The following is a 26,617-nucleotide window of genomic DNA, read 5'->3' as shown; positions in this document are numbered from 1 at the left end:
TGTGACCGTGGCACTGAAGAGGACACGCAACCCTGTGCTGAGGAACACAATTAAAAGATAAACAATGACTGTACCATGTGATGCTATTGACTCGGAGCAGGTGACAGACCCAGGTCTCGTTCCAGCCCGAGCAGTCTTAAAAAAACAAACTTCACCAAAGGAAAGAGAAAACAATAATAAACATATTAAGAATAGGTCACAGTAGGGCTGCACGCTGTACTTCATGTGTTTGGAAAGCAGCCCACAGGACATTACACATTGTCAAATTAGCAGAAACTGTAGAACATGTGGTAAATTGTGGGAGGAATGACTCGATGAATGATTTGAGAAGATTCAGGCTGACAGGAACAGGATTTAAAGCCATTTTTAGTGTGGGGACAAGGGACGAGGCAGAAGCTGCTTCCCAGTGAGAACTAAATGAATCGAACAAAGCGGAAGCCGTAGGAAGTGACGAGAACCAAAAGATGGCAGTAGTGCAACATTATGGATGCAAGCTGGCCTTCAAATCCAAAGAGGAGAAAGAAGAAACAATAACATTTAAAGGTGTAACTCAGGAAGCTCAGAGCAGACAATGCGGAAGTGACTACTTGTTGTCCTAATAGGCAGAAACCCTCACCACGGAAAGATTCCCATAGATTTGTAACTAAGGAACAGACAAATGGTTTTACAGGACTAAGATGGCGAGTAAATAGCAGCTGGCTTTCTTAAATCCACCGCACCCTCCTCAGGTTTGTTTGTCTGTTGTCTTGGAGCCCGGAGACATGCCTAAAAAGCGTGTCGGTTTACAATTGGCTGCTATTGCCTTTATCACCGAGCTAACATTACTGGCCACTCTGTCGGCCTCCTCTCGAAGGAGGCAGCAGCTGTCTCGACAGTCAAGCCTTCCCTGCTCAGACTTTGTTGTCCATTATGTGTCATCTACAGTTGAGGACAGTGATTTTTGTAGCGTGGCTGCTGGGCTACGTGGTGTTTCTGCTCTCCGTCAGGAGGATGTGGACGGGGAAGTACGTCCGCAGTCCGCTCGTGCGTTCGCTCTTTCTGAACATGGTGAGCGAGAGCGACGCGTCCGCGGCGGACACGCAGGAGGTAAGACATAGTCCCAACTGGACTCGTATTGAGGTTAACAACATGGTAAATGCATCCTTGAAGACTAGACTCGGATGGGTGTGCTGCTGAAAAGTAAATAAGCTTTACAGAGAAGATTTGGAAAAACTGTCAGTAGGATTTGCCCCGAGACAAATCCATGAGGGAAGTCAAAGATGAATGCAGATAAAAGAGGGGCTGATGCTGCTGCCCAGACTTCTCTTCTCGCTATTTTATGTTGCATTATCTTCAAAAACTTGTCGTTATTTATAGCCTTTGATTACTAAGATGAATCCTGTATTTTTCATACCAGCGAGTCTTCATATTTGTATTTTGATCTTTAAAAAAAAAAAAAATCCCATTTCTCATGCATTTTAAAGTGAATAATACTTTAATTTCATATACTGTATTTATACCACTGTGCAGATTTATAATGTAGGCCTGTATAATGGAAGTGTTTGCAAAAGTTCTTCATTTTTTTGGTGTGCGTTAGATTGGCTGTATAGGATTCATTTAAAAAGTTGAGACTATTCCTGTTACACATGAAGAGAGCAATGCAAAGTCATTCATTCTGAGCAAGGAGAAGCAATTGTTTTGTAGATAAGTATCCCAAGATATGCTTGATCAACATCATCGCCTGTATTACATGCATTTTTGTGACAACTGGTACATGTGCGTTTGCAATTTCACCATCGATCTGAACCTCCAGTTGGGAGCGTGCATTAGACTTTGCCTACAATTTTGGGGGGTAATGGAAAGAAGTGCGTGACTTTTAGGATTTTAATGCTTAGTGAGCAGGTGCGTTGTCATGTCGGTGAAACTCAATTGCCATTGTGCTACAGTTCATTTAGTTTGTGCTGAATATTTTCCCGTAGACACATAATACATCACATTAGACACATCACATTAGAACACTGTGTGGAGAACAAATTCATGGTGCACAAGCCTGGAATCAAACTGTGCGTTCCAATATTCTTTACTACCTTAATATTTAGTATGCCAGAAAAATATTTAGTACATCTTAATACATAGTATGTCAAATGTAGTATGCCAAAATATACCAGGATGCAGTATGCAGGCAGGCATACTTTTCTGGCTGTTCTGGCCCATGATCCTCTGCACAGTGGAAGATGCATCACATCGACTGAGATAGTTGGTGGTGCTGATGCTCCACCCGGTTGCAAGTTGCAAAAGGAGGAAGGAGAAGAAGACGACAAAGGGGCGCTAAATAGAAGCGTAGTACTCTTTCAAATCTTTTTCTTTTTACTTCAAATGTCGTGCTACGGATCACAACAAATATCGTTCAAGTTCAAGATGCATTTTTATGATGGAAGTGAAGTATGTCCCAATTGTATGCATGCTACATGTGATGGTACATACTTTGTGACGCTAGCTGCAGTGCGTACTTGAAGTAAAAAGAACAAGTATGTGTTCCAGAGGGCAGTTAAAGAAAATCCACCTGGTTGCACTTCTGACCTGCTTGAAGCATTTCGAGACACTGTTGCTGCTTTTCTGAGTTTGATACAAAGTCTGCCCTCTGTCTGTGTGCCTCAGGAACAATATCACATCATTTTGATTGTACCCCATATAATGCCTAACATGTACCAATGTGAGAACTTTTGTTTTACAGAACATAATGCTGAAAAAGATGTTGTTTGATTTGTGTTTGTAATTTTTAGTTATATATATGTGTGTGTGTGTGTGTGTGTGTGTGTGTGTGTGTGTGTGTGTGTGTGTGTGTGTGTGTGTGTGTATAATGATTAAATTCCCAGTAGCGTTAGGGCTGCCATGTAGAGTAGGAACCTTGGATTTAGGGGGAATTAAGGAGCTGGACAAGCTGCTTTTCTGACTTGAATTAAATGACAAGAACGGAATTTCAGATTACTGGATGTGGATGTATACAGTAGTTTGAATTTTCCATGAGGATCAAATATAGTTTCAGAGCAAATTTATTTATTTTATATCATTACATAGTTTCAAGTTTATTGAAATCTACTTTAAAACTAATTACCTATTCTGTTTCTAAATGTACTTATTCAACTTGAATGGAACATATTCGAATTATGTTTATATGATTCTTCAAGTTGAGAAATTGAAATATATTCCATTATAGATGACTCAAAGTCACCTATTTCTGCCCATAAATAAGCTGATATTAGCCGGCAGATGGGTCCGGCCTCTTTAGTGACGTGCTACGTCTGCAGGAAAGGTTTGATCCTTTAACCCATTAGGCCGCAAGGTATCGAGACAGTTCATTCCAAGTCTGTAAAATTGTAAATTCTATCCGTCCCATAATCTCAATCGTTCTTTTACCTTCCCGTTACCTATCCAGTGGTACCGGTGCTGCCCTGACCTGCTGGGAGAAGCGGTGCAACCCCTGTTCATCCAGAGCCACCTGGACTCAGGCACCAAGGCTTTTCTCAAGCGGAGTGTGGAGAAGTCCGGCTGGCTGTTCACCCAGCTCTATCACTCCTTTGTATCAACCGTCCTCAGCCCTGTGGTGTCACGCACCTCCATCAATGGGTGAGTGGTGCAGGCTGATCTCCCGTTTCACCTGTAGTCCGTCTTTCTCTGACCTTGTCTCCATCTCAGGTTTCTGGGTCGAGGATCTATGTTTGTGTATTCTGCGGACCAGTTCCGACAATTGCTCCGGATTGGCCCGGACTGGAGGGCCGAGAGACTCCTGGACCTCGGAGCCGGTGATGGGGGCGTCACAGAGGTGATGGGAGCCCATTTCAATGAGGTCTATGCAACTGAGGTTTCATTACCCATGAAATGGCACCTCCAGAGAAAGAATTACAAGTGAGTAGGTTTCCAAGTATATTATTTTGGTCTTATTTGTTTAATTGGTTCCTCTTTATCTACTTTTAGGACTTGTGTTAAAATCAGATTTTTTTTTCGGTCATATTTATGTATGTGTAAAATTAGAACGGGTTAATAAACTTTCAAGCACCATTGTGTATAACTGTTTGACAAAAACAATTCTTTGGATCATTTTGACACCTATGACAAAGTTTGAGATGGAGTTTAGTGGTTTAATTATAAAAATTGAAGGAAGCATGTACACAGAAAAGGGGGAAACAAGGATGAAGCCTTGGGGAACACCACAAATGAAGCAGCGCCACCAGAGAGGAGGCATTACAAACAACTACTAAAAAAGAGTTCTGTTTGATAAGTATGATCAAACCAGTTTGTTCCTGACATCAACTCATCAAATGCTGAGTTGGGGTAGTTTTAGTGTAATGAGGTGAGCAGACATTTCTCAAACACTGTATGGGTATTTAAACACCAACTTCTTATCTCCTTGTTGTTAAACTTTTAATGGAAATGTCGTAGTCAAAGCTAAGCCAAAAAATTACCAATGGAGTTGGTGTTGTGGACATTATGCTGCAATTTTCATGTGGGGTGTTACAGTAAAGGTAATTCCACTCCCCTTCAGAGTTTTTTTTATCCAGCCTTAATGAGCAGCTGGTCTTTTTTTGGTGTGTGTTTGCTGGCTAAGATTTGAAATCTTTTCTTTTTTTTTTTTAGAATGTATGGCTGCCAATTTATCATTTCTTGTCCCCTTTAGCAAAAAGTCAAATATCACCATCTGAAAGTTCTGTCTTTGCTTACCTCAAGTCTTACGTCTGTCTTCCCCTGTTGATCTTAGACTGCTGGGTGTCGATGAGTGGCAGGGAACTGGTTTCCGGTATGATGTGATCAGCTGTCTGAACCTGCTGGACCGCTGCGATGATCCTCTGCATCTTTTGCGAGACATCAGAAAATCGCTTGTTCCCAAGACAGGAAGACTCATCCTAGCTGCTGTGCTTCCCTTCCAGCCTTACGTGGAAGTCGGTCAGTCGGAAATCAAGTGCTTCACAGATCAACAGAATATTGACACATCACATTCTGTTGATTTAATATATGATCCAAATCAAAACCACTCTGTGTGTATTCACAGGAGGGAGATGGGAGCGTCCCAAAGAACACCTTAAAGTGAAAGGAAAGACGTGGGAGGAGCAAGTGACCAACCTGTCCAATGAGGTTTACCGACAGGTGGGGCTCGAGGTGGAAGCAGTTACCAGGCTGCCATACCTGTGTGAGGGGGACATGTATAATGATTATTATGTTCTTGATGATGCAGTTTTTGTTCTAAAGGCCTCAGACAACAGTGAAGCATCTCCACAGTGAATATTAAATGGTCTGTGAAAATGTGTAAATTAAAGGACCAGTGTGTAGAATTTATGGGTATTGCAATTAATGATCTTATTCATAATTATCTTTTTATTGGCGTATAATCATCTGAAACTCTTTTTACCTTGGAATGAGCCCCTCATCTCTTCATAAGCATGTCCTCTTTCTTTGACATGTTGTACAGCCATGTCTCTATAGTATCCTCGAACAGACAAAGCAAACATTGATTCTTGAGTTTTTTTTTAGGTTTTTTTTAGGGAGTTTGGCAAACACCATAGGTTCTCCTATTCACTTGGAAGGGGAGAGGGGGGTATTCAGTTGGATGCAATCTGCAACCTCACTGCTAGATGCCACAAAAGTCTACACCCTGGTCATTATCTCAGGTTGGTCCTGGATGGGATTTTAGTGCAATTTTCATACGCTTTAATCATAAAACACAGTATTTCTGACTTGATTAGAAACGGCAAGTCAGATGTGATGCTCAGGTACTGTAACTCCTACGTTTACCAGCCATCATGTGTGACAGTGATACGTTTTAAGCAACAACAAAAAAAGATTAATGAAATGCTTTTTAGCCCGTATTGAAATGCCAACAAAGATTCAATCTTCTAACATATCAACCGTGTTGTAGGTGTTCATTCTACCGTCAGGTCTTTGTGTTTACTGTATTTCATCATTCTGTAAAAAATAATGGGAGGGATCATGGTTGAGTCTTGGTAGAACTTGTACTTTAATTTCTGTGTCTAATGCAGAGGACCAGGACCTGATTTAATTCATTTTAAATGGGCTCCTTGTATTTCCCTGCTTATACTTTTGTCTGCTGTCATGACAAAAGTAATGCAAGTCTTTCTTAAAGCGACTCTTCTTAAGTTATTATAAACTGCCACTATACTGTGACCACAAGTGGCAGTTAAGGAATAATATTCTGAGCTACATTAATTGATTTTGGCCAAACTGTTGGAGCATTGAACACTATATGCGCAGAGACTATCCGAAACACGAAAACACCACCTTTAAAAAAAAAAAACACCATTAAGCCAATGGCACTAGTCACTTATTGCTCCGCTATTCAGAGTGTCTGTGTTAATGTGAGCTGGGTTTACAGACTAGAATCACAGCCAAGAAAAATCAAGTTGTGAGCAATAGTGTGGTGGAGCCAGGCTTCTGATCAATAGTTCCATTTTTACACATACAGCAGTCAAAGAGCCACATTAACAGTCATTCGTATTTCTGGCTACCTAAGGCCTGAACTACGAAGCCGGTTCAACATACACACGATATCGTTCCGTTATCTGGTTTATCAAACCCTGATAAACAAGATCACGCTAGACGGTCACAAGAAGGTGGTTAACAACTCACTGTGTCAACCCAGGGTTTCTGAATGCAGCTCTAAGCGTGTTCACATAAGAGAGGAGGTATTTGCCCCATCTGACCGATCACAAACATGAGCAACGTATTTCATAAACTAAGAGCAAACTATAATTTTAGTCAAATATGAAGAAGTTAAACACATAATCGACCTGAAAGCAGCACCACTAAATGATGGAAAGATATGCTGGCAAAGAAAATAATAATAATTTTTTTTTTTTTTAAACACAGACTGTGTAAATATATTGCCCTGGTTGAAAGGCATAATATGATCTGACTCTAATTGCATGCATGTATTTCATTTAGTTATTCTATGTATTTTCATACATTTTAGTCTTATTATTTCAGGTACTTAAATAAAGGAATAAATATAAAAATATAATAAAATGGTGACTTGACGTACTGACAGAGTACAATGAAGGCTATAACAAGTCAGAGGCGTCAAGGCTTCAGTCAGTCTCTGCTGTAGGATGATATCAGTAAAAAGACAATGAAACATAATCTATATTACATAAAAAACTCTTCGTGGGGAAAGCCACTGAGGTGTGTCGGTCTCTGAACACTCTCCCCTCCACAGAGGACTGTCTCACTCACCAAGCTCCACGGGTTCTTCTCTGATTGGTGCTAATGTTTTTCAGAGATAACCGATTCATCAGTAGGGCGGTACTTTTTGATCTGAAATCTTGAACATAATTTTCTCCAGAGCATGTTAGCTCTGCAACATAAGTTACCATGGCGAAGGTTCCCGGTAAGAAGTGAACCAGTTTCGTAGTTCTGAAAACTCTTTTGAGTTTAACCAGAAGTTACCTCGCTAACTGCAAATCCTGCTTTGTAGTACAGGCCTCAGGTCTATAGCCACTTCTAGAAAAAAAAAAAAAAAAGTTATGCACTGCTTTCACCAGGTAGTTGCACATTTTCTCTCTCTGCTGTTTTGAACCGAAAATGTTGTGGCTAAAAAAAGGAGGTTTGTGAAGGTGAAGTTAGGGGTCAGATCAAATCAAAATAATGATCCAAAATTGACCGAGAGGCCCCATAGAGCTTTCCTGTCAGCTTTTGCAACCAGAGTGTCTCTTCACATATTTATATTTCCCATAAAATGCTTGTCAGTGCAGCTTTAATGCAAATACGAAAGGTTAATCTTTGGACAAATAGAGAAGCCTTAAAAATCACAATACTGCCTCATTATGGCAGTTACACAGCAATATCTAGCTAAAACGAATTAGCCAACATTAGCCACCATAAGTTACTGGTCATTCCGGAACCAAGTAACATTAAGCAGTAAAAGCTAGTCTATTGAATTACCATGGGTTTATTTTATTATTTATGAATCAAACTCTCTATTTGTAAGAGAAAGATTGCATTATTTCTTCTTTCAAAGGTTACATGGTCTTATTTTCTATCAGTGTCGTGTGCTTTCGGGTTATGGTGGACATTGGACTATTCAAAACTGTGCCATATTTAATGCAATATTTGTAAAAGTATGTTGTAGGTTCCAAAATAAACATTATACATCACTTGTTCTTTGTTGGCTCTCATTTACCCAATAATTTTTCAAAGGGGTTAGTTCAAAGTTTGGGCAAAGTGAGTCCACAGTGATATTCAATATCTTCCTGTAATTTGTACAATTATGGAAAACGTTTTAAAGTTATAAAGTCTATCATGACAATTAAATAAACTGTTTAAGATACTTGACTGTAAAAAATATTTTTTAAAATCAGCTATATTTTTCATTTAAATTTTGCCATTTTTAAAAAGATTCAATTTTTTATTTTTTTTATTTTTTTTTTTTACCATTTATGCTTGTAAATTATTCAAAGTTGATTTAATATTTACCAAGTTCTTGGATTCCTGTCTGAACTACTTCAAACTTTATCCCCCAAAATCCCCGTTTATACATTTTTTTTAAATTGACTTTTAACGAGATAAAGCAGCGGACCTCAGTTACTGTTAATGCCTGAGGGTGCAGAGGAGGACAATTTATATAATGATATGAAATATATGCTGTTGTAAGAACGGAAAAAGAAAAAAACTCGATCTCTGGGCTCGAATGAATTTTCATGTACTCCTTGTCTTCTGCCGCTTGCAAATTGCTCGGACTTTGATCATTGCCCCTTCGGCTATATTTTTTTATTGATGTTGATTTATGAAGTTTTGTTGGCTTATTTAGTGCCACATTCCCTTCAGCACAGCTTCTATTGAGTACTTTTTAAGGCAGAATAATTGCACGAATTTTGTAAAATTGCAAGCTCTCGCAAATATGGGGGAATGACATTAAAGGATTCTTTTAGAGTGCATTTGTAGAGCAGCAATGATTTCCTAAAAGGGGAATTCCACCCAATTTTACACACTGTTCACACATGTTGGGGAATACTACAAGATATGTGAATGTTAGAAAGAGGTGATCTTACAACATATCTGTGGCAGCCAGTTGCATTGTGTAACACAGGCAACAACTTGAGGAAAAAGTGGGGAAAAAGGAAGTCTGTTTCATATGCTTATCTTTTACTGCTTGCAATTTGCTTGGACCCGGATCATTGCCGCTTGCGGCTATATTGTTGTGTATTCTTTTACTTCAGATTCCCACAACATAAACAAGAAAAACTATGCTAAATAAGTTGTTTACCTTTGGGAACAATTTATTTTCATCTAAGTAAGACCTCAGTCACGTGTCTTTGTCTGTATAGGCAGTACCTTCACCTGTGAGGTTCATTCGGGGAAAAACAACCAGTAATTTTGTGCTACTGCACTTTAAAATATGTAAAGTCGACTGCTTAATCCTGATTTTGTAGTCGGTACAGTGAATATATATGGTTTACATATGTTGTATCTGATGTAAAGCCAGTGTATGTTAACAGATGCAATACTACCAACTAATAGCTACTACCACATTCTGTATAATTCTACATTTTGCAGTTATGGAAATTAAGGAAAAATAATACAATAAGACAATAGCTTTCATATATGTCAGATGTTTGGATTGCCACAGTTGTACAGATGTTATTTTAAGAGTTCTCAAATCCCACTTAACAGTGTTGAATATTATCATTATTATTATTATTACGGTGTTGAATACCTCAATAATTAAATCAATCGAGTGTTAATGTAGAACAGTGTGTGATATATTATATTCAGTTTAACATCTGTAATATGTACATGTATGTATTTATTCCTTCTGGCTGAAGACTGAACGTCAACCAATAACATTTATCTGTTAACAGCATAAACCTGCAAAGTCAGACAAATACAATCACAACCTCCCCAATTAAAATGAAAAATGAAAAATCTCTACAGTATATATATATACAGCGTATAGACAAAAACAACAACAACAACAACAGTAAAAACGAATCAGCTGTTAGATCAAGGGAGAACCAGGCGTTTTTATCATGCCCCAAAGCTGTGCAGTCGGTGGAGAGCAAACTGCAGCGCCAGGCTCCAAAAAACTGCAGCTGCCTTCGTGTCGTGAGGTTAACGTTGCCTACGTTTGCATGACATCAGAGCATGTCGGGACCAAAATTGGACAGAAATCCACAGAAACTAACAGACTCTGCGCAGGCCTGGCTCATCACAACCCCCTTTAACACTCCGCCCTGCAGTCACCGATTACTCCTCGCTGTTCATCAAGTCGGTTCTTCGAAATAAGCCGAAATCGAAAACGAACGCATTTGCAGCATAATTTATGCAGATTGTATGTTCTCCTTTCTGATTGGCTGAGCCGGTGACCGCTCTCCTCTCGCATTGGTGCTGCTGTCCTGGCCACGTCCCCAGGCCACGTCGCGCTCTGCTCGCCATTTTCCTCATCTTCTGTAGCAAGAGTCGCTGCTCTATCCTGTCAGGCTGTTGTCGTGTCGCGGTTGCCATTCAACAACTGTCAGATAAAATACCGTCAGATAAAAAACGGAGCTCTTCATAGAGTCTTAATTCGGTTTGCTACTTCAGGTGCTCCCGCGACCATGAACATTTTCAGGCTAACCGGCGATCTCTCCCATCTAGCTGCCATCATCATCCTCCTGCTAAAAATATGGAAAACCAGGTCTTGTGCCGGTGAGTAACCAAACTCCTTAAACTTGGAGTTTGCACGAATCTCTCTCGTCTTGTACAGAATGTGTCGTCTCGAAAAAAGCTCCTCGCTGTCTTAACTTCTGTAGTCGAGAAGCTGATTAGCCGTTTCTCAGCTACCGTTTGTTTGCTACGACCTAGCTGGCTAACAAACAGCGTACATACACCCGGTGTCCCCTGTTATCAAATATGGACAATTATCCAATAAACTCTCACTTTTAATGTTTAAAACTTGGCTACGTGGGACTTGAATCTTGTTAAATGCTCTTATGGGCAAAAAAAAAAAGAAGCTCTGGCAACAGCTGCTCGTTAGCCTCGACAGCGCTGTGGGCCCACACTAACTTTTGATAGGACACCACATTTGTTAGTTTGACATTTAGGGCCTTGTCATTTAATTGCTTGATGAAACCCAGTTAGTCCCACGTGTCCGCCTGCCTCCCCCCCCCTGCTACTCCTATACTTTCTAGTAGAGTATGACCTCTGACGTGGCAGCATTGAGTACATCCAAGTTAGCAGTGACTCAGTGCTTCTGAGCTGAGGAATAGTTAGTTGCTGCCTCCTGTATTGTCGTGATTAAACCTGGCTGTGTTTTACTGTGTCCGGTGGTCAAAGGTCGGGGGCAGCATTACTGCAACGACAAGCCAGTGACCTGAGTTATGTCCTTACTGCTGTTTGCTGGAGATTACACCGCAGAGATCTACATACACGTCAGTCTTGTTCGAGCTCCAGTGATCCACAAGTCGAGCCTGCAGAACTGATTTAGGATAACCGACAGTAAAAGGCTGCTCATTGCAAATAGTAGTCTAGAGTTTACCGAGCGGAGCCCCCAACTCTGACAGTGGGTGTGACTAAGGGATACATGTTGTCACTTGCCAACACACCAAATAAACAGGAGGTTTGCTGCAAAGTGCAAGTGAGGATGAATACTGTTGAGCTTGTTTATTAGACCAACAGGGCACCGTTACAGCGTACCTTTGTAACCTCACATTCTCCTTAAAATAACTGCACAGTGAAACACAATAATGACCAAAGAGGAACGGCTCAAAATGATGCAAGCACCTCCTTTATTTTTGTCATTTATGCTGGGCAGTATGACAAAAAATTATAATTGCGGTACTTTCTTAAGATTTTGGCAATTTCACAGTATATCATGGTATTTTATTTGATTATTTCTATTGTATGACTGGACATAAAGAGGTTTATGGTGGCTTACTCTACTGTCACGAGCACATCCAATATAATAATATTTCACTGCCATCATGTATATATTCCACACTTGAATATTGTGAATTGTGAATGCACGTGATATATTATTTTGTTTGGGCTGGAATGATATTCTGCAAAAATACACCGATATTACAATGCACTACACGTGTCTGTCCAGCCTTTCTTTATGCACGACTGTACGTGTCTTGCCTTTGTGCACACTGAGCGTTCACTTAGCGGGTAATAACTATATGTTAAATATAAAAGACGTGTTGAATCCAGAGTTTTCATGTTTGCTCTGAGCACATCCTCGTTGACTGTTTACAGCAGGACCATGTTCTTGTCTAGGTGTCCTCGGTTCATAGTTTTGGTTCCACCACACGCTCTTCTATGTAGTGAGTTTCTCGAAAAATGCTTCACTGTTTCATAGAGCTACTGGTTGATGGCCTCGAATTCAATACCTGTTATTGCATTACACTCTTTGTATTCAAACACGTTTTCTGTTGAGATGTATGTTCTCATGTCACCACCAGCGGTAATTACAGCGACTTGATCAACTGTACAATATATTGGCTTTTGGTTTTCTAAGTTTTTGACTTAGTTTCAGTGAGTATGAAAGGTTTGCTGCCTAATGTAAAATTACAGAAATTATTTCAACTGTGCACTGGTATGGTATATATAAATACATATATATATAGCACAAAACATACTGTGCTGGACTTAAACTCTGCACTGTATTAACTTTGATTGACTTACCCGCTGCAGGATGTTTACATTGTTAAATGAGTGAATAAAAAGCTTTCTTTTATTTGCAGGACGGAGATAAAGTGGTCAGGCACGTGTTGTGTAGTAGTGTAAGGCACCAGGTCATTAGTTTACTGTGAATATTTTGCTGTTTGCTTGTAAAATAGAATTCTTCTGAGTTGAACCAACAAAAATGTAATTTAGGTTTGTTGCACTTATGTGAGATATACTGTACCTGCAAACATCAGCGAAATTGCATCAAATCTGTCAGATTTCCCTTTGCATAAGTGTGCATTCTGCCATTTAAATGCTTGAATGCTCTCTGCTGTCTCTCCTCACAGGTATTTCTGGGAAGAGTCAGGTCCTGTTTGCCTTGGTGTTCACCACTCGCTACCTGGATCTGCTCACGTCCTTCATCTCGCTGTACAACACCACCATGAAGGTGAAACTCCGTCAAGTGCTTCTCACCTTCACATCCTGTAGTATTTTTGTCCCCAATTACTGAACACAAGGTGTAAAGGCATGAGTAGCACACAAGACACCTGTGTTTGCTAAGGGATACACCTGGCCAGTCGTTTTCTGCTGCACAGTTGTCATCCACCTCATGTCAGGAAGCACTGACGCCCTTTTTTTTTTTTGTCTTTATCTTTTAGGTGATCTACATTGGATGTGCGTACGCCACAGTGTACATGATCTACATGAAGTTCAAGGCGACGTACGATGGGAACCATGACACATTCAGAGTGGAGTTCCTCGTCGTTCCCGTCGGCGGCCTAGCTTTCCTGGTTAACCACGACTTCTCTCCCCTGGAGGTGAGAAATTAAACACACACACTCTGATTCCAGAAACATTTATCATGAAGGTTTATTAAATACACGATGAACCCTCAGTCCTATGAGGCACCTGCGACTGGTCAGCGGAGGTAACCATACGCAGATTTACATGAACTTATTACCAAATACAGTTAAGTTTCAGTTTCCCTACTGTCTGTTCTGTGTAGAACTAGTCGTCAGTGCATGCTCCCCCCAAGCCCTCTTTGTGGGGGGGATACTTGTGAGATCACAGGTTTCACAGAGTCCTAATAAGTTCCAGTGAAGAAGTCACACCTCTCTAAATTAGGGATGGAACATGAATTTCGAATAGTGGTTATAATATCAAAATTTGATTAGTATGTGCGACTATCATTCTTCCTAATTTCTCCTCTTTTACTGGCACCTGGTTGTAATGAGTAACTACCGTCAGAAGGTGGTGGTAATGCGCCTATATGTCTTATTATTGATGGAGACCTCTGGTGAGTCTGAGCCTGAAGCTCTGGCCAATAAAACCACCTTAGCAGGTCCTGAACCCGGATTCTCGCACACATACCTGTCTTCCATCTGAAGATGACACATCCTTTACTTGGTCTCCAGAAGAATTATGTAAATATATGAATGCATTCTCATCACCGATGGTTGTTTTAGTCACGGCTGACACTCCGTCCCCCTTTTTTTCTATGCCTCAGATCCTGTGGACATTTTCTATCTACTTGGAATCGGTGGCCATTCTGCCCCAGCTCTTCATGATCAGCAAGACCGGCGAGGCCGAGACCATCACCACCCACTACCTGTTCTTCCTCGGACTCTACAGAGCCCTCTACCTCATTAACTGGATATGGAGGTTCTACTTCGAGGGATTCTTTGACATGATCGCCATTGTCGCTGGAGTGGTGCAGACCATCCTTTACTGCGACTTCTTCTATTTGTATGTAACAAAAGGTGAGTGCTGTTGCGTTTCTCCTGTCATTTCTTTAAAGAACAGTTACATTATGAAATCTCTTTTCTTTTTTTTTTTTATGTGCTGCCTTAAAACAACAAACCCTGCAAGAGCAATCTTGTGGTCATCTATCAGCGTACCCCTTCATTTATTGCAGTCACACTGTATACCAAAACCTTAACTGGCTGATAACTTGTTCTTGAAGGTCAGAATTCTGTCAGTCTTTTAACGTAGCTTCATCCTTGGCATTGTGGCACAGTAAAATGCATGACCATCATAGATTGTTGTCACAGTAATAAATGTCAAAACAATGATTGTGTTTGGTATAGAAAGTTTGGAGAGCAGGCAGACTTCATCAGAGGACAAAAAGAGAAACAACAGAAACATTACAACTGAAATTCAAAACCGAACTATTAGTTTGCCATGTAATTAAATACCGTTTTTTTCTATTGGCTGAGTCTATTCTTTTTTCTTTTTTTTTATGCCCAAAACACCAAACCATCCAAATTTTTTTGGAAGTTTCTTAAGATTCCAAGGCTGTCAGGCAAAATTTTTGTAAAATTTGTATAAAATGAGGCACCGCACTGTAGATTATTGTAGCAGTTGTGTCATATGTTGCAGATCTCTGCTAGTTGTAACCACAGCCAGAGTTGAAGCACCGTCAGCTGGTCCGCAAATGTGTTTTGTCAAATAGTCGTGTTGTTATCACATCTCAACTATGTCGAGTATGTGCCAGTGGTTTGACTGTTGGGCTCGATCACATCACGTGCGACGGTTTGCGTTCTCTTTGTTCAATAGTTTTTTTCATAAATTGCTCATACCTTTTGTATTACTGTCAGATTATGTTTCACTTATGGTAAAAGAGTCTTGTTGTTGGTATCGCGGGTAAAACACAATCTCAAATCAGTTTTCTCTTTCCCTCGTTTAAACAGTAACTCAGAAACACGGGGGCCAAAACCAACACTCAGAACCAATTTTTAAGTGGCAGCAACCCAATTTATTGTAATTACTTCAAGTCACAGAGCGCAGCCATACAGTGGAAAACCAAAGCAGCACCTACAATATCTGCTGCACAACTTCATTCAGGTTGTAGATCACTAAATTCCTTGTATTGGAACAGCAGCAAGAGACAACCTGTGTAGAAAGTCTGAGTAGGCACTGTCTTGCAATCGAGGGGTCAGTAGTGGGAACAGGCATCCAAATTTAATCAGAACCGGTCCCACAGCGGCACTGGAGCGTAGCAATGATAAGCTCTGACGTTAAATGTCCTGCTATTGATACTGGAGCAATTCATATTATTTATTATCAGTCTGAATTGTGGCCTGTGTCCAACCAGCCTGCTGTGTTTAACATGAATCTATCTGCTCTCATCCCAGTACTGAAAGGAAAGAAGCTCAGTCTGCCAGCCTAAGTGCCAAAGAGGAGTGTTTTGGCAGACTCAAAGTGGGGAATCGGGGGGGGGGAGTGGCATCGGACACCTCTGACACCTCTGACAACCCCAACCTCCACCACCGCTTCCTCCTCTTCGCTTTCCTGCCACTGTAAGATGCCTGAGACAGAGAGCGAGCGGAAGCCTCTGGTTGCACCTCCTTCTGATGCAAAATCAGTGGAACGGGAACACAGAGGCTGGTCCACAGTCCTCGGATTTCTGTTTGATGCATCTTGCCTTAACTTTTTGTATTACTCTGTACAAAGGATTTAAAAAAGCAAGAAAAGTTTTCTACATAAAAATGTGTACTCTGGAGATTCGACACATTGGTGAATAAGAGCTGAAGACATAAAAATTGCCTGTGATTTGGCACTGTATGATATTGAAGTGGACTTGTGGTGGGATGGTTATTGAGCATTTGTAATGGTATTTGCAATCAAAATAAATGTGCATTGTTTTTCTTGTATCAATTTTGGGAGGAATTTGTTGAATTCTCATGACCTAAGTGGGCAAATTGTTCATGGTTTGTTTTTCTTTTTTGACCAGTATGCATTCTCACGTGTAAAAAAACTCTCTCTTTAAGTTTCTCTTTGGTAGGATATAAATCTTAAGTCTTGTAGATGCAGTAATTTTAACATTCTTCTTTTCTTTTAAGGCAACTCTGATGTAACCAAGTTATATTTTTGTTCGAATGCCATCAGAATCAACGAGTACGGTTGCCTCACTGTATTTTACCTCCATATTAAACAAAATGCTTATTTTGAATAAATACGGAATCAAATCAAACAGTTTAAATGGAGCCAATGAGCTCTTGCCACTGTAAATGGCTTTCTTCATCGTACCCAACATGTACGCTACATCACCTGTAATTACACATCATCTCCCATCCCATTCATTTCAGATGACTCCTTTTTAAATGTTTGAGCTGCATCAACTCACTTGTAATGTGCTTTATGTGAAGCAGATTGCAAATTTTTCTCTTTTTTTCTTGGGCGCAGATGTATTTATTTTTTTCTTCTTGCTGGTTTCTGATAAACAGAATTGTCTACCTATTGTGCATAATTTTAACTTTAGAAAGAAATCTCCCTGTTGGACAGAAATAGGAGCAGGACAATTCTACAAATGTGGCATCAGTCTCCAAGACATATCGGCCTCTGTTTTACGCTTTTCATTTCAAGTTTCCCTTTTCATCCCCCACCAGAGCTCGTGCATGATGTTGCCACCACAAATAAATATCTTTATGGAAAACATTTGTCCCTGCTGTGGTTCCAGTGAGGTTAAAAGTGCTCATGATGGAGAGGCTTCTTTTTTCTTTCTTTTTTTTTTACTTTTCCCCAAATTGTCACCTGTTACCCACAATGCACAGAGATGTTGTAAGATCACCTCTTTCTAATTTTCACATATCCTATTGTATTCCCCAACATGTGTGAACAGTGTGTAAAATTAGGTGGAATTCCCCTTTAAGGAAATAATTGCTGCTCTACAAATGCAATCTAAAAGAATCCTTTATGATTTAACAAATCCCCATATTTGCGAGAGCTTGCAATTTTACAAAATTTTTGCAATTATTCTGCCTTAAAAAGTACTCAATAGAAGCTGTGCTGAAGGCAATGTGGCACTAAGTAAGCAAACAAAACTTCCATCAATCAACATCAATAAAAAATATAGCCGCATACGGGAATGATCGGGGTCCGAGCAAATTGCAAGCAGTAGAAGACAAGCAGCACATGCACACGTGGCAACATTGTTGACTAGTTGTACTCGGACAGGACAATGCAGAGGATGTCCTGGAAGAAATTCAGCTCTGTAGACCATAGGGGTGATTTATTGTAATCTTTAAAGTTTGGAATGTGAAATTGTTAAAAATGCAGAATTGTGAATATAGCGTTGAGGGGCAATAACGGGGTCCAATCTTTTTGGTGGTGCAGTGGTTAGCACTGCACATTATGATTCGATTCATTCGAGCCCAGAGATCAAGGTTTTGTTCTTTGTATCAGAGAGCTAATGAGCTAACTGCTAACATCAACCAATAACAAAAATCTGTCAAGCTGGCTAGCTAAATAGGTTCTCAACAACACACTTGCACTGACATGCTGTCTGTCTCTGATATATTTCCTTTTGGAAACTCACTAGATTCTTTGTATATTAGGAAGTTCTTTGCTTTTTTTATACCATTTGTATGTACCATTGTTCACATCAGTTTGTTTGCCAGTTTTTGGTTAAGTATTAGTGTGTATTGTGTACTTTCAGTTGGTTATTGAAGTCACACCTCTTACCATAGGACTCTTATCTTCCACGGGACTCGAACCAGCGTCCTCACGTCATTTCCTGCTCCGAAGTGGTGATCGTAACCCGCCAGACTATCTTCAGCGCTGAAAAATAAGCGGCAGCAGACAAACTGCAACAGGAAACAAGAGTCTAGCGCTGCATCATACAGAGGAGGATGTGGAGGCAGACAGATGTTTGTTATGACGAGGATTCTCTTCACCTCCAGTCTCAGGTAGAAAGAGTTAAACTGTTGATGGTGATTAAAGTTTTGGTGAGGTTGATCAAATGTTTGGGGTAATAAAAAATGTTGTCCATACAGTACAAATTACAGGAAGATATTGAATATTACTGTGGACTCACTGTTCGACCAAACTGAACCCCTTTGAAAAATGACATCTTGTATCAAAAGACTGTCTGTGTTAGTTTTGGTACCATTGGAATAAAGATTTGTAAAGTTATACATGTTAAGTGATTTTGAATATTTTAACAAATACAGTGATGGACTTCTGAATTGATCACAGGTTGCAGTGAGCCAAAGTTCTGACACAATGTCCTCAAATAAATTCAGCTGTGTCAGCCATAGTGGTGATTTATTGTAATTAAAAAAAATTTAAAAAAATTGCCCATAGTCAATGGGTGGATGGAGTTTGGGGAAATAGAAAGTGTTTAGCAGATATTACAAGTAGATTTGAGAAATCACTGCAGATTTTGGTAGCATTTGAATGAATATTGTGGAGTTATAGGTTGCAGTGAGCCAAAGTTTTGTCACAATGCAGAGGATGTTCTGGGGGGTTGGGGGGGTTAGCTCTGTAGCCCAATTACATTTATTGTAATTGTTTGAAGAAAATTGCCTGTAATGGATGGATTTAGGTCAAGTTTGGGAAAACTTTCAAAACTTGAGTAGTTTTTCTTGTCCACACTTAAAACGCTTCTAAAAGTCAAAATGTTGGTAATAACAATTCTTAAAAAAAAAGCTCTTATCATTGGGATGATGTCAGGGGTATCTCCACATAATTTGGTGAATTTTATAGCAAAATGTTTGGAGAAATAAAAAATGTTGTGATCCAACACAGATAATCGAGTGAAAAGATCAAAACATGTTCCACTTTCTCGGGTACACACGGGCATGTTTGTTCTAAAACACAACATCTAACCTCTCATTCCGTCATATGTCCACGAATATAGTCTTTCAAAAGTCTGGTGAAGGTGAGGCAACACATTACTTATCCTTCGGATAAAACCGCGCAGAACTCAGGTAGGTTATGTTGTGTTTCCTCCCGGACTCAAAAGCAGTGTTGCACTTTCCCTGAGCGTTTTGATTTGACAGCCTCCTTCAATGCAGACGTGCAAAACAACCAGTCTGCTTATTAAAGTGTGAACCTGGTTGGATTGAAATGACGCTCAACGCGGCGGACAGCCCACGCGCAGGTGCGCGCGGAGTGCGCGTGATCACTGGAGCAGGGTTCAGTGGCGGAGAATCACAATTCAAACAGGAGCTGGGAACCGTCGACTCGGACAACCCGGGACAAAATAATCGTCGGACCATTATGTTTTATGGTTAACTTCGGTACATCAGGTCCAACTTCCACCAAGAGGCCAGACACAGAAGGGTTTTTCTGCTAACGTATTGTGACGTCAACTAAGTGCAGTGGATAAACAAGATGGAAGATCCCATTTCAAAAGGAAACTGTAACTATTCCTCAAGTAAGTTGACGTCACCACCTGGAAGTACTAATTTACTGTTCGACTTACACCAGCTGTTCTTTCACGTAGAAGACACGCTATAGCTATAAATTATGTCTGTAAACATAACCAGATATAATAATCAGATCGTGTTGCTCTACTTACTCGATATCGATTTATGAAGCCTATTGGGTGAAAACACGATGCTTCTCGCTATTGATTCAGATATCAATTATTTTCTCCGTTAATCGATTAGCTTGTTGGTCTTTGTGATGTCATTAAAATGTCAACCAGTTTGTCCCAAGTGTTGTTTTTTTCATGGAGGACTAAAGTAACCAGAAAATAATCATGAACACATTATTCATACATCTCCCCCCCCCCTCCACCCCCTTTATCTCTTTCATTAAACAAAAGGACTGAAACATGATTTGATGAAAATGGCATCCCAAAAATTACGAGTGAAGAGGATGCTGATGGACGAGAATACGCTTCAGTGTTTGGACTTGACTTCAGATATTTATTGAGCCAGAAGTGCGCGGCTGAAGAAACGCAGCAGAAACAGACCGACAGTGCGTCTGTGTGAAGTGTGAACATATGAATGGTGGGGGCCCGTCCAGAAACTGAGCAACTAGTGGTGCCTCTTGTTTTAAATTGTCCTCATGTGCCAATAGAAGTTCGTTTTTGTCAGATGCTGTTGCCGAAGCCAAACCCGGAGAAAGCTGCGTGTGCACCTAGAAGTTTGACTCCTTACTGGAACAGCGGTATGCTGAAAACCAAAGATAAACTAGATAAGACCACCGAAACCAGAAGAGCCGAGATATCTGAGAGGGATAATGCCCTTATAGCACAGTTTTTTTTCACCTAACGCCATGTTTGGGTTCACAAAGAGTGATAGGTTAGTGATATAGGTTTATGATTACAATAGCTGTTAACGTGAAAGTTAATGATTAGTACTAGTAGATTCCAGATTAATAACCACTTTCTTTTTGACACATCTTTTGTTCCCTGCAAACAATATCAAATATCATCTGGCTGATTATGTTCAAATGTATTTATTTCTTTTATTTTGATGAATGGGCTCTAACGGGGGAGACAAAGGTTCCTCGGTCAACACGGCATTGACTGGCATGCCAGCAGGGTTGTCTTTGTATTGGGTGAAGCACAGTGGTTAGCACTGTCACCTCACAGCGAAAAAGTTCTGGGTTCGAATCTGGGCCTGTGGCCTTTCTGTGCAGAGTTTGCATGTTCTCCCTGTGCCTGCGTGGGTTCTCTCCGGGTTCTCCCACCATCCAAAAACATGAATCTCAGGGTTAATTGGTGATTCTACAAATTGCCCTTAGAAAGAGGTGTTTGTGTCCGAAGTAAGCCTGTTCAGGATGTAGATAATGGATGAAGGGAATGTACTGGTGGTCATGTGGAGCAGATATGAACTTTGTGAGCAAAGATAAATGTCACTGATCGCGCAAGTCATACTAGTTGAGATGTGAACAGGCTGGTGGGTGAGTATTATTGAGGGCAGAAGTTCTGTCTTATCTGGGTCTCTGAGCATAGCAATGTATAGCATAGCGTCCTGTGAAGTAGTGAGACGTTTGGTAGGTGAAGACGGGTTGTAATGTTGAGTCAAGTTGACCTTTGCACAGTAAAATAGCACTTTGTGTGTACCTTAAAACTTTAATTTTGACATGCTTTTAAAAAGTTGTGATGGAAAGGGCATGCACATTTGTTGGAATAATTGATCATTTATAAAAACAAATAAAAAACAAACACAATTTACGTTGTTAAAATAACCCACTGACAGTGTGTTTACATTCAGGTGCGCCTCTTCCTCTCTCCGCCCTGCGCCTCCTGGTCCCACCGCTTCGGCTGGTCTCGGCAGCGATCTGGCAGACAGTCCAGAGGAAGGTTGTGGCTAATTATGGGATGCTTGAGGACTTCGTGTCCATGGTTACAGACATTGTTCCAGAGCTGCTCACCAACCGTCAGAGGGCTCAACTCATCCTGGGCCTCAGAGCACAGGTGAGGGCAATTTATAGCATCTCAGTATCAACACACTGACAGTAGCCTGCTAACATTATGAGCAGCACCCAGCTCATATCTGTACATATTTTGTGCATTAATCCTCTCAAATGGAAAACTGATTCATATTTAAGTTTTGCACTATTCCTAATGAAATTATGTAATTTATTTTCTTGATGTTATCCCTTGTAAAAAAAAATAAAAAATAAAATAGCTCTTGATCTTAAATGGGGCATTTCAAAGTGTAAATAAACATTAATTATTATGTTTTGTATTACAATACTACGAGATGGGACTAAAAACTGTCCGCTATTATAGCAATATTACAACAGCTGCTTTTTGGTTTTAGCTGATCTTGGAGTTCTGTCAGTTTGAAGCTCCGTCTAACGTCGAGATTGTTCAGCCACATCTGGATCGGATGCAAACGCTCATCGAGGCATGGCCAATGGAGGTGATTTCAAATCTCTCTTTTTCAAATGATCATGAAACATATTTTAGACAAAAAAATGTTGAATGTTTTTTAACCAGTTTAGTTTGCTCATTTTCATTGCTGTGAAGTTTCTTCATGTCGTATCTCACAGGCTGGTGGTACAAATTTAGAACTACCGCACTCCGACTTTGTGGATCTTGTCAAGAATTTGCTTAAAAATCCTCATGAGAGGGAACACTTCTTTCAGGTCTGCTTTACTTTTCCAACTTGAATTTGATCTGTTAAATAGTACTCTAGTTCATTAACAATGCAATATATTCAGTTCAACAGATGTATCGAAGGCTTATTTGCTTATTATTTTCTGTTAATAGATAGTCACAGAAATGTCATTAATACGGTGGCCCTAAAGGTCAAACGCAAAAAAATTTCACAGAAAAGTGTTTTCTGAAATATTTGTGTGTTCTGTGAAATGTTTTTCGTTTGACCTTCGGGGCCACCGCACATTAGCCCTTTATAGTATGTTCATTTTCCTCTGGTTAGATTGTCATGTCATAAATTAGATTGCTTTACTCTTGTGTGTTTGTATAAAATCTTATACTTCGGATTCCTGAACTGCCTCAGCAACAGAAATCTTTCTTTTGTGTTTTCAAGTTTTTTTAACAACAAATTAAAATTTCGGCCTTTCAGAAAGTTTTCCTTGAAGAGTTCGGTCCCACATATGATGAAGCACTTCACAGCCTAATGTGGCTTTTTTTATCAAGACTTGAAAAGTTTCTTCCCCTTCAAACTTTCCAACAGGTATTTAAAACAACCTGCTGTGTTTTTTGATATCTCTTTAAGCTACATTTATGGATATACATCCCAATTTTGTTTTAATTTTCTACAGGTTGCGTCAATGTTTGGTGAGGTGTCCTCTGTTCTGGAGGACTGTATTCAGTCTGTGTCTCATTGTGAGGAGCTTAAAACACTGCTGCAATATCAAAAAGACCTCAGCAAACCAGATGACGATGGTAAATATGTTACAGATTCATTAATTTCCTCTGATTTCATGTAATTTTTTCACCACTGTGCTCTTTTAGAAACAACACCGCTCAATGTGTAATAGAACCTTGCTTTCGGTGCTGAGGAGTATTAGTGTATTAGTGGGGCTGTAATAACATATTGTGGGAGTCTAAAGTTAAAACCTGCCTGGTGTAGATCTGCAGATGTAATTTTACAGTGTTAAAAAAACAAAAAAACAGCATTTACCACCTTTGATTTTGAAATTTGTTTTTTTTTCCCCGCATGTTTTATGGATAAAAAAATAATAAATAAGGACTCCTTTACTGTCAATGATCTCCTGATATCTGTTTACTTTGTCCATAAGCTTGTAAGAGAGTTCACGAGGCGTGTAATATCTAAATAATAAGTGACTCTTTTTCACTGTTTTATTGCACAATTTTTTTCCGTTTCAGATATTTTCTTGGATGGGGCCTGCATCATTTCAGCTCTCAGACTTCCCAATATAAAAAGAACAGAGACACTTAAAACACAAGCACAAGACAGCATCCTGGGTGATGCGCTGTCATGTGCGTCTGATTTGGAGAAGGAATCTGTAACATCCTCTCATACAGCACAGATAAAAACAGACATAACCAAAGAGCGCCAGACAAGTGAGACAAAGAGCAACACAACAAATTGCACTCCTGGGAAAAAAGGAACCTCATTACTTTTGGGAAATACTACAAGACATGAGGAAAACTCAGACTTCCTGCAAAGTCAAGCAGAGGATGCGTCTTGCCTTCTCAACAAGTGTTGTGTTCAGCTAAAAAGAGTTGACGTGTCTTTGTCTTCACATTCTCGACCCGTTCGGCCAAACAGAGGCTTGAGAATGAACAAGATTCTGCTGGAGGAGAAAAGAGAACTTCCTGCCAACAAATCTGCTTCCAGGGTAACGAAACCATCCAGTGAGGCCTCTCTGTTGGTCTCGGACAATGATTTAACCAGCTTCAGCAAAGACTCCTCATACATGGCTCCTATCAGCACCTGCAGTGAAGACGACTCCTGGTCTTACTGCTCAGAAGAAGACTCTTGCCGTAAAACTTCCAGTTGTAGTTCCAATGTTGCTGATTCGTGGTCAAACGGCTCGGTGACTCCCGTCAGTAGTTCTGCTGGTAATGATTCATTTTCTAGCGGCTCCCCTGAGGACCCTTCCTTCACGGGTCCTAAAGATGCAGCGGCTGCCAGCCGACAGCCTGGCATCTCCAACATCAAAACTAACGCTCCGAGAAAGACTCGCAAAGTCCAGTGCTTCATCTGCAAGGAGCACCTGAACACAAGTCTGAAAAGTCACATGAAAACCCACTTTCCCACCAGTAATTTCGCCTGCCCTCGATGCGACAGCAGGTTCAAACTCTTGACGTCGCTGAAGCACCACTTGAATAGGACGTGTTACGAATACAGTCGGCAGCACGTAGATCCGGAAAAGCCGGACGAGGCCGAAAATCTTTACAAATGCGACAAATGCGAAGAAGCGTTCAGGTACAAAGTTTCACTGCAAAAGCACACGCTGTCCCACGATGAACTATACTGCAGCGTGTGTAGGAAAGTACTACGAGATGCAGCGACGTTGGTGAGGCACAACGCTTCCCACACCCCATTTCAGTGCAACAGGTGCGACCAGTCCTTTACTCTTTTTAAGCCCTTGCTCAGGCACTGCGAAAACATCCATAAAATCTGCAGACCGTTTAAATGCAACCACTGTCCCAAAACGTTACCCAAGCTGCGCTTTCTAATCATACACGAATGGCACCACACGGGCCATCTGCCGTTCCAGTGTGCTCAGTGCAGTTTAAGATTCAAATGCGATGCGGATCTCATTTACCATGAAAGAGTCCACACCAGAGAGAAACCCTACCTGTGTGCTGAGTGCGGCAAGACTTTTGCCCATAAATCCAACCTCTTGCGCCATTTGACTCTCATCCACAGCGAGTCTCGAAATGAGAAGAAGCACTCTTGCTCTCAGTGTGAGAAATCCTTCAAAGAGAAAGGAGCCCTGAAAAAACACCAAAGGAGCAAACACTTGAACGAATTGTTTCGTAATCCGTGCCCATATTGTGGAAAGATGGTCTCGCTGTCGACAATGGCGAGACATAAATTAATCCACACAGGAGAGAGACCGTTCAAATGCATTGTGCCTGAATGTGACAAGTACTTTAGATCGACTTCTGAAGTAAAGAGGCATGTCCTGATACACCACTCTACGGAAAGGCCGTATAAATGCGATGTCTGTGGGAAAGGCTTTGTAAAAATGTGTTTTCTCAATGCACATGCTAAAATACACTCGGGAGAGAAGCCATATGTTTGCCACATCTGCAGCAAGACTTTCCTCAAAGTCTACAGCATGCTGAGACACAAAAAGCTTCTACATTCATCAGCGACGCATTAACCCTGCATGAATGCTCAGTTTAAGCAAAATAGTTTTGAGACAGGAACAGTATTTGCATATATTATTAGTAATGGTTGATAAAAATCCATTGTAAGCCAGTCGCGGTGTTTGCACTGGACAGTTTGATTGATAATGAACCAGTCACTACCATCATATGCTGTGTTAAACTGCATTGACTGAGTATCAACCAGTTTTGCTTTGCCCTCCCATAACAGTCAAACTCATGGTGGATCATTTTGAATGGATTAAAATTGATGCAACAAAGCCAGAGATGTTTCACTTTCATTCCATGCTTTTAATCTTCCTTGTTAGAACCTCTCACCTACAGTGCATCTGGAAAGTATTCACAGCACTTCACTTTTTCCACATTTTGTTATGTTAGAGCCTTATTCCAAAATTGATTAAATTAATTGTTTTCCTCAAAATTCTACACACAATGCCCCATAATGATAATGTGAAAAACGTTTTTTTGCAAATCTATTAAAAATATAAAATGAAAAAAATCACATGTCCATAAGTATTCACAGCCTTTGCCAGGACACTCAAAATTGAGCTCAGGTGCATCCTGTTTCCACTGATCATCCTTGAGATGTTTCTACAACTTGATTGGAATTCAGTTGATTGGACATGATTTGGAAAGGCACACACCTGTCTATATAAGGTCCCACAGCTGACAGTGCATGTCAGAGCACAAACCAAAGGTGCTTCAACAAAGTATTGAGCAAAGGCTGTGACTACTTATGGACGTGTTATATTTTCATTCTTTATTTTGAATAGATTTGCAAAAATTTGAAACAAACTTTTTTCACCTTGTAATTATGGGGGTGTGTAGAATTTTGAGGGAAAAAATGAATTTAATCCATTTTGGAATAAGGCTGTAACAATAAAATGTGTAAAAAGTGAAGCGCTGTGAATACTTTCCGGATGCACTGTACGTTACCCATAGTGGAACTTGAAAGGGCCATTTCTTCACTCT

At 40.3% G+C, this 26,617-nt stretch overlaps 3 protein-coding genes across 7 annotated transcripts; all 3 read left to right on the top strand.

The window, feature by feature from the left end:
- Positions 1-504: 504 nt before the first annotated feature.
- Positions 505-8,141, top strand: mettl9 (methyltransferase 9, His-X-His N1-histidine). Of its 3 annotated transcripts, XR_011311325.1 has the most exons (7): positions 506-728; positions 925-1,086; positions 3,416-3,606; positions 3,676-3,885; positions 4,736-4,920; positions 5,027-7,461; positions 7,493-8,141. XR_011311325.1 is itself a non-coding variant. In XM_069708761.1 (5 exons), the coding sequence occupies exons 1-5, from the start codon at positions 910-912 to the stop codon at positions 5,254-5,256; spliced, it is 993 nt and encodes a 330-aa protein (XP_069564862.1). In that variant the 5' UTR covers positions 505-909; the 3' UTR covers positions 5,257-7,467. The 3 variants fall into 3 exon arrangements, 1 of the variants encoding a protein (XP_069564862.1); XR_011311324.1 differs by having other exon boundaries at positions 505-1,086; XM_069708761.1 differs by lacking the exon at positions 7,493-8,141 and having other exon boundaries at positions 505-1,086; positions 5,027-7,467.
- A 2,271-nt stretch (positions 8,142-10,412) lies between these two features.
- LOC138626856 (ER lumen protein-retaining receptor 2) lies at positions 10,413-17,067 on the top strand. The gene is made up of 5 exons (XM_069708816.1): positions 10,413-10,671; positions 12,978-13,078; positions 13,290-13,448; positions 14,138-14,390; positions 15,765-17,067. Exons 1-5 carry the CDS (start codon positions 10,581-10,583, stop codon positions 15,797-15,799), a joined length of 639 nt encoding a protein of 212 aa, XP_069564917.1. The 5' UTR covers positions 10,413-10,580; the 3' UTR covers positions 15,800-17,067.
- A 2,373-nt stretch (positions 17,068-19,440) lies between these two features.
- Positions 19,441-25,903, top strand: LOC138626840 (zinc finger protein 135-like). 3 transcript variants are annotated; one of them, XM_069708778.1, is made up of 7 exons: positions 19,441-19,789; positions 21,582-21,784; positions 22,134-22,235; positions 22,366-22,461; positions 22,902-23,012; positions 23,101-23,224; positions 23,669-25,903. In XM_069708778.1, the coding sequence occupies exons 1-7, from the start codon at positions 19,747-19,749 to the stop codon at positions 25,639-25,641; spliced, it is 2,652 nt and encodes an 883-aa protein (XP_069564879.1). In that variant the 5' UTR covers positions 19,441-19,746; the 3' UTR covers positions 25,642-25,903. The 3 variants fall into 3 exon arrangements, with proteins under 3 accessions (XP_069564879.1, XP_069564878.1, XP_069564880.1); XM_069708777.1 differs by having other exon boundaries at positions 21,567-21,784; XM_069708779.1 differs by lacking the exons at positions 19,441-19,789; positions 21,582-21,784 and having other exon boundaries at positions 22,142-22,235; positions 22,343-22,461.
- The last annotated feature ends 714 nt before the right edge of the window (positions 25,904-26,617 follow it).

Source organism: Brachyistius frenatus, unplaced genomic scaffold (genome assembly GCF_029030835.1).
Source record: "Brachyistius frenatus isolate BFR_SWC_R1_liver_20210118 unplaced genomic scaffold, ASM2903083v1 Contig_78, whole genome shotgun sequence".
NCBI classification, from domain to species: domain Eukaryota; kingdom Metazoa; phylum Chordata; class Actinopteri; family Embiotocidae; genus Brachyistius; species Brachyistius frenatus.
This window is presented reverse-complemented; position numbering and strand designations above follow the sequence as displayed.